The sequence below is a fragment of the Lactuca virosa genome, chromosome 3, assembly GCF_052849685.1.
Source record: "Lactuca virosa cultivar CGN04683 chromosome 3, Lactuca_virosa_CGN04683_v6, whole genome shotgun sequence".
NCBI classification, from domain to species: Eukaryota; Viridiplantae; Streptophyta; class Magnoliopsida; order Asterales; family Asteraceae; genus Lactuca; species Lactuca virosa.
In genome coordinates this window covers 228097924-228106248 of record NC_136428.1, presented here as the reverse complement: position 1 = coordinate 228106248, position 8325 = coordinate 228097924, and the positions used below count along the sequence as shown (strand labels likewise).

General features: G+C 30.4%; 1 protein-coding gene across 1 annotated transcript; it reads left to right on the top strand.

The window, feature by feature from the left end:
- The first annotated feature begins 625 nt into the window (after positions 1-625).
- LOC145167036 (agamous-like MADS-box protein FUL-L) lies at positions 626-6644 on the top strand. Its single transcript, XM_079086122.1, has 8 exons — positions 626-1213; positions 4532-4610; positions 4873-4937; positions 5412-5511; positions 5604-5645; positions 5887-5928; positions 6184-6296; positions 6389-6644. Exons 1-8 carry the CDS (start codon positions 1029-1031, stop codon positions 6483-6485), a joined length of 723 nt encoding a protein of 240 aa, XP_078942248.1. The 5' UTR covers positions 626-1028; the 3' UTR covers positions 6486-6644.
- Positions 6645-8325: the final 1681 nt, after the last annotated feature.

The following is an 8325-nucleotide window of genomic DNA, read 5'->3' as shown; positions in this document are numbered from 1 at the left end:
GATTTTAAATGTTAGTTTGGAATAAATACACATTTTTAGCTAATCCCTATTCTAATAAATGAATATGTTTAATCTCCTTTTGCCAAGTGTCACTTTAATACAACTCATCATTAATATTATGTCACGTGTCATGTAGATATATTAGACAACTCATTTCAAAATTCAGATTTACATTTTCTAATTATATGTTAAATTTGAAGTTATAATAACTTTAAAACTTTGATATATCTCTTAGTTAATAATTTATTTAAAATAATTGATTAATAATTATTAATTTTTATTATGAAAGTTTAATTAATTTTATAATCCATGGTTCTACGAGTTATAAACTAGTAAGTAATAGATAATTAAAGATTTTAGCTAGTTTTCTAATTATTTTTTAAGAAATGCAAAGGTATTTTATGAGTAATTTTTGCATGATAATTGATAAATGTTGTCCTAATTACTTCCGTATTTGTTGATGACAAGGGCAGATTAATATTGTAGACGAAACCATGCCCCCCAAAGGCAGACAACAATGGCATAAAACTAAAGGGCCAATAATAACTCGACAACACATCCGTCCAAAACCACTCAGGTTTTTAGATCATCGAAGCTCTTTTTTCAAGACAGTATTCCAACCACACAAACACACACTCTCTCTCTTTATCTTCCTCTCTTGCAATTTCCTTTCTTCCCCCAAACACATATAACAGATTTCATCGAATGATGGATATACACCAAAATAGAAACTAAAACATTCTTCTGCTTCTTCTTCTTCTACAAATCTTGCAAACATACCAAAGTCTTGTAATTCTTGTTCTTTCTTTTCAGGGTTTTCTAAAGATACCCCAGCAGAAAAGATCAAGATCAAGAGATTGCACTTTTATTTTAGGGTGTATTAAAGAAATCCAAGAAAAGAAAGGACAAATAAAATCTTGTTCATCTTTTTAGGGTTTTTGAAGCAAGAGCTTAGATCAAACGATCCGCGTTCTTGTTTTTTAGGGTTTTCCCAATAATAATAAGAAGGAAGATATATATAATAAAAGATGGGGAGAGGGAGGGTGCAGTTGAAGAGGATCGAGAACAAGATTAGCAGACAGGTGACGTTCTCCAAAAGAAGAACAGGCTTGCTGAAGAAAGCTCATGAGATCTCTGTGTTGTGTGATGCTGATGTTGCTCTCATTGTTTTCTCTACTAAAGGCAAACTCTTTGAGTACTCCACTCACTCCAGGTTAAGCTTCTTCTATTTCATTTAACATGTACGTACTTTCTTTTTTATGTACTGTTTAATCAAAATCATGGCTGCTGTTCAAGAAAAGTCAAAAGAAACAAACACAATCTTGGCTTAAAGTCTGTAACACCCACCTCAATATCACTTCTTTGGAGTATGTTTTCCTACTCTCTTAAATCGGCAAAGAAAACTTATTTGAACCCATGACTACACTCTACAAATTATTTGGTGCTTCTGTGTATATTTTTCTATTAAAGTACCAACACTATTTCATTGATTTGCTTCTAATTTTAGATCCTTGTTTGCATGCATCTATTATGCCGTCTAATTCAGAGATCTAGTAACGCTCTCTCTCTCTCTCTCTCTCTCTCTCTCTAAGTTTAGGGTTCATTAATCTTTGGTCTTTTGGGGGTGTTTTCTTTCGGTATGTACTAGATTTGTTATGAAGGTACTATCAGTTTTGACATAAAAAGCATCTCTTACAATAGTAATACTACAATTAGTAGTATATATATATAGTACTACCAAAGCATTATCTTTGGTTGTGTAATTGTGTTTTCATCTTTACCTTTCTTTTCTTGGAGGGTTCGAGGATTTTTAGGGTTATATATAATAGTAGATATAACCGTCTAATTAGAAAGTAACCAAACGTGTCATTCCTAATCCTGTCAATAGCGTTATTTGTTGTTTGCACCATGTCAACAAGATTTTATTTTCTTTTATCAAGACGCCAGACAAACCATATTTTAACAAAAAAAATTAATGGGACTCATATATACCAGATCGTTGTATATGAATCCATTGCCAGCCAAAGACACACCAGAATGACTACTCAAATCTTTTATGTTATTACAATAAATAAGTTTATATCATGTAAACAAACCGATGAACAAGATTTCATCATTGATTAAAAGGTTTGTGTTTTGTTTTGATAATTTTAAGGGTTTGTGATCTATTTTTCAAAAAAAGAAAGAAAGAAAGTACAATAATTTTACCATGCTTTAGTAAAAAAATTCAAAATGCCAATGGAGAAAGAATTGTTACATAAGAAATCAAAACGGTTGATACCGCAGTTTTTAACCAAAAAAAAGATAGTTATAAAACGTAATTTTATCGTAACAGCCCATGGAAATGGGATTTTCTTGAGCTTTCTGACACTTTTAATAATTTCCTAGGAAATTATAATTATTTAAACATGTGGTTTAATGGTAATATACGTTTAAGCACGTACAAAGCTGATAGAGTCCGTACGAATGCATCAAAGAACCTAGTACTCACAAACCCCTAGTTACTGGCTAGTGATCATCCATCACTGTCGGACAAACAAACAATAAAAGAAAATGGGGTAATACTAATACATATGTTTTTATTGTTTTAACAAGGAAGTCCTTAAATTTAGCATATTTTATCGATTTTATTTTTAGGACAATTTATGTATGTTTTTATTGTTGTCTTTAATAATAGGTTTCCATTCTATCATGAAATCAAGTTTACACAAAAAAAAAAAAAAAAAAAAAAAAAAAAAAAAAAAAAAAAAAAAAACCTTTAAGTTTATTATAAATCTTTATGTTTTTCATATTATGCGGTTTCATGGTATTTAAATGTTTTTATTGTTTTGACATGTAAATCCTTAAATATAGCATATTTTATCGATTTTATCTTTATGACAATTTTTTGTTTACTTATGTCCAAAGTTTGCCAAAAAAATAATTCATTTTTGCTATAGTTACCTCTAATACGTTTCCATTTTATCATGAAATCAAGTTTAAAAAAAATAATAATAAAAAAAAAATTAAGATTATAAATCTTATACGTTTTTACCCCAAGTAGTGTTTTTCATATTAAATGTTTTCATGTACAAAAAACATATTTATATTCGAAAAAATATTTAATGAAATATTGTATAAATATATTTTTTAGTAATATAAATATATCTTTTTTGTAAATATAAACATATTTTATAGAAATGTTAATTCTTTTTTAGAAGTATAGATCATAATTATACATATCTAGAAGTAGTTATGTGAAAAAGTATTATTATACCTATATATATATATATATATATATATATATATATATATATATATATATATATATATATATATATATATTACTGTTTTTACAAATATAATTACATATGTAGAAGTATAACTATGTTTTTTCCATATAAACATGTTATTGATTGATATGTACTTATAAATATGTAAAAATATATTTTAATATTTCTAAATAATAATACATAGAATATTGAAAAACTAGAAACTAAAAACTAATACATATTTTTGCATTAATACATATTTTTTGGATTTATACATGTTATTGATTGATATGTACTTATAAATACGTAAAAATATATTTTTATATTTCTAAATAATAATTAATATTACTAAAAATGTATTTCTAAAAAAAATAATTTATACGATGTTTCCTTAATCTTTTTTTCATGTATAAATACATATTTTTTTTGCATTAATACATAAAATATTAAAAAACTAGAAACGAAAAACATAAATTTTTAAAATTTAAGGGGTTTTGCAAAATTGATTTCATGGTAACTTGGAAACAATGTCAAAAATAAAGAAAAATTAGCAATTTTTTGGACATAATCCAACAAAAAAATTGTCAAAATGATAAAACTGCCAAAATTTATCAAATTTAAAGACTGATTAAAATTTTGCAGGTTCCAAAAAAAAAAAAAAATTAATTTTTGATGTATTCTGGCATTGATGTTGATATATGGTTGCACTGACACTGATATGCGTTAAGGTTAAAATGGAAATAACTTACTTTCTGGTAACTTTGGTCGACCCCAGGTCCCCGTGTTTATAATTAAAGTAACAAATTTTTTTTCAGTTTGTTTTACCAACATCAAAATAAAAACATTTCAAATATTTTTCTTTTAAAAAATATGAGGTGCTTGTCATCATATAAAATACCTTCACGTATAATTTTCTTCTTGAAAATTATAAAAAATAATTTTAAAAATAAAATTATCTGGAACAAATCAAAGGCGAACCTTATTACTTGAGACAAAGGTAGTTAGTTCATGGCACAAGCATTTTTTCTATACTTTAAACTAGAACATCGATAAATAGTAATATCAAAATATTTTTAATTTCAAAACCGATATAAATCTACTGAAGTTAGTTCTTAAGAAAAGTAAATAACTACATCGATAGAATAATCCTTTGAAATACAGAATAATTAATATACATATCATGGTTGAAATTGTTCAAAATAAATAGCAAATACAATTTTCTTAAAACCAAATATAATCCTTTGGACAATAACCATGACAGTTGTTTATTTTTGTTTTAGTATGGAGGCAATTCTTGAAAGGTATGAACGATACTCGTATGCAGAAAAGCTGCTTACTGCGCCTGAAACAGAAACACAGGTATCTTAATGCACTGTACTTAACGTCTTTAGTGATCGTATTTATTTTTGTTTAAGTTGCTTTTGTTAAAATATATACCAAAAAGTTATATATATATTTATGCAGCTTAATTAACAGTAGCAACTGATTTGTAATTTGGATACATTATGAAGATCTAGTTGCATAAAAAATCGTACTTGTACTTTTTGTTTAAAACTAAGATCTGATCATTTGGGTCATGTGAAATATTACTGGAGAGTACTCTTTTGTGCTTTGTTTGTAGGGAAGTTGGACTCTTGAATCCTCAAAACTCAGGGCAAAGATTGAGGTTCTAGAGAAGAACATAAGGTATGTTTGGAACTCATTTCATTCTCATACTAAATATGTTTACTATTGTTTAAGGTTTACGAAACTCTAGCTACGACTAATGGTTCAGTTAATTGGAAGGTAAGTTATTTGATTTTGTTTGGTTGGGTTTGAAATGTGGACCCCATCAGTCTGCTCTTACTTATTTTAAATGTTTCGAGTTAGGTTTGCTGGTTTGGTTTCTTGGTGCAAATCATTTATTTCTTAACGACAATATTGAATTAATTATTCAAGAAAATATACTGTTTGATTCATTATATTTTGTACCATGATGGAATCTCATAATCTAAAAGCGAAAAAAAAACTGGTGGTTCTGGTTGCTACAAGTACATATATATACTACGTACACATACCTTTTTTTCTATTATTTTCCTGTTTTTTCATTAAAAACGTATACACATATACATACAAGTTTAGGGGTTGTCTTAATATATAAATTTGAGCATGTTTAATTAGGCACTATGTTGGGGAAGACCTTGAGCCTTTGAATCTTAGAGAGCTTCAAAGTGTAGAACAACAACTAGAGACTGCTCTCAAACGAATACGAACAAGGAAGGTATATATATACTTTCAAATAATGTTGATGGTTTTTGTTAGCTTCCTGTTTTACTACGTGTTTTACTCAATAAACCATAAATTTCTATGCAGAATCAAGTCATGCATGAGTCCATCTCAGAACTTCATAAAAAGGTAATCCACGAACCCTAATATTTAAATAACCAATAAGATTACTTGGTTTAAATGACAACAAAACGATTTTTTATATAATTAAAGAAAATACTATACATGTCCTAACTTTGTATGATTAAGGAATCTTGCTCCGGACTTGAAGTTTTCTTAAAAAAGTAAACTTTATGATGTCTTGAAACTTGAAAGCAAAACTTTAGTTGATTTAAACTATTGAAGGTGGGAATTTTCTTTCTTTTGGCAGGAGAGAGCACTGCAAGAACAGAACAATGCACTCTCTAAGAAGGTACCTCTAGCTACTGCATTCCTTTTGTTTTTTAAGATTTAAATTTGTTTAAAACTGTTTGATTTGATTTTAGTACTTTTAGTATAGTGTTTATAATAAAGTCAAGAATAACATAATATGAGGTTCTCATCGTTCAAAAATAAAATTTTGAAATAATATAATTTTATATAAACATCACGAATCAAAAAGGATATTAAAATTAAAATTCGGGAAATTTAAAACCTTCTTCACATGTATATGTAAATCTGGACACAGTTGAAGGAGAACGACAAGAACAACGACCAACAAAATGTAGGGTTTATGTTACCTCAGACTCAGCCACCACCACCACCACAACCACCCCACTTACGTCCTCTTACAATCGGGAGGTACTCTCTCTCTCTCTCTCTCTCACACACACACACACACCACACATATATATAGCTAAACTAAGGACTGAGTTGGTTTTGAACTGCTGCAGTGGATCGTTCCAGGGAGCAGTTGTTATAAGGGAGGATGAATCAGCTCAAGCTCATACCATGATGCCCCCTTGGCTGCTTCGTCACATGAACCAATAAAAAACATCCAAGTGTGTTTATAAAGTGGCACAAATGAGTATAATCAGTTATGTACTTACTCAATATGTTTGAATTCCTACCATAATATATGTATGTTCAATCACTACTAATCTATATATGATCAATGTGGGCTTCTACCACTATATAAACTATAGATGTAATTTCTGCATATTTTTAAAAATAAAAATGTTCTTCGATGATAGAAGTAGAAGTTGGTAGCTAGCACCTGTGGGGTTCGAATCACTCGTTTTAGTCTATGACCATGAAATCCAATCATGCTTCAGCTTTACAAACTAACTGCAGGCACTTCATTTATTTTTAATTCATTATCACCTATATATTCTGAAAATGACCAAAAAGTTCTTTTTGCGAATTCTAGACACTATTTTATAACCTAGCAGTATATTTAGTAACTAAATAACTTTTTAGTGGATACCTTGAATTAAAAGTACTCGAAAGTGTTACAAATATACATCGTTTGCATGTTTGCTAATTAATAATAGTCGACACATATATAGCATCAAACAGAGGTTAGTGGTAGTGTATCCTACATTTGTACGACACCGTTCAATAAATATCTATATATCGGAGCCTTCTTTTTCTCCACAAGGCTCTTTTGGAGAGACGATCTTGGCTCCACATATATTAACATAGTATCAGAACCGGTGCAACATCTTAAAAATCCATATAAATTTTAACTTTTCAAAACAACCAATTTCTTTCATAAAGTGTTTACAAAACCAATGTTTCAAAAGTATTATTCAAAATCAGAGTATCCTAAGATCCAATGTTATAAAAAAAAGGAAGATGTGCACGATCACGCATTCGTTTTCCCATGATCATTTGGAGTACCTGAAACAATAAACTGAAACCGTAAGCATGAAGCCTAGTGAGTTTCCCCTAAAGTACCACAACATAAACATAACAACAATAGCATGCATACATGAGCCTTCAGCATGACTGGACCGCCTCGCAGGCCTACACACTATTTGGACCGCTCTCAGAGCCTTCAGCATGACTAGACCAACGCACGGGGCCTACAACCTATATGGACCGCTCTCCGGGCCTTCGGCCTGACTAGACCACCTCGTAGGCCTTCAATCTATTCGGACCGCCCTACGTATCTTGTCCTTCAGCACAAAGCAGAACCGCCTCAACCCAACAAACCATAACATATCAACATACACCATAACAATCAATAGCTAGCAGATACGGTAGTCATACAGATCTAACAGATCACTACAACATAACAACATCCTATATACCAGGATACAGGTCTAACAAATCATTACAGCATAGCAACATCTAGTATACCAGGATACAGATCTAACAGATCATTACAGCAACATCCTATATACCAGGATACAAATCTAACAGTTCACTACAGCATAGCAACATACGGAAAACCAGGATATCAGTCCAACAAACCGGCCTTGGTGCCTTTAACCCATAAGTACAGTGAGGAAAACTAACCTAAAGTTGCTGCATATCTCAGATAATTGCTCGGACCGCTGATACGGAAAAATCCCCGCGCTAACTAATCAAATAAACCCAATTAATAAGTTGAGTCATAAGCCAAAATCATGAATCTCATTCAATTGTCCAATTCCAGGGTAAAAGACCATTTTACCTTGTCCTCACTTGGCCTAATAACAAAAGCCCATTCCAATAGCTCCAAAAGCCCAACATGGCCTAAAATCCTAAATGGCACCCAAAGCCCATTATAAGCCCAATCCAAGAAGGCCCAAAGCCTTATAAGGCCCCAATATGAAAACACTATTGGCGCAACAAGGCCCAAACCCTAAAAGTCCAAACTATAGCCCAATACGCGAAAGTCAAC

Bases quoted from the DNA above. Each gene is read 5' to 3' on its own strand.
- LOC145167036 (XM_079086122.1), top strand. From the start codon at position 1,029: ATGGGGAGAGGGAGGGTGCAGTTGAAGAGGATCGAGAACAAGATTAGC. The intron at 1,214-4,531 runs GTTAAGCTTCTT...TTTTTGTTTTAG, and splicing joins GAGTACTCCACTCACTCCAG to TATGGAGGCAATTCTTGAAA. The intron at 5,512-5,603 runs GTATATATATAC...ATTTCTATGCAG, and splicing joins AACGAATACGAACAAGGAAG to AATCAAGTCATGCATGAGTC.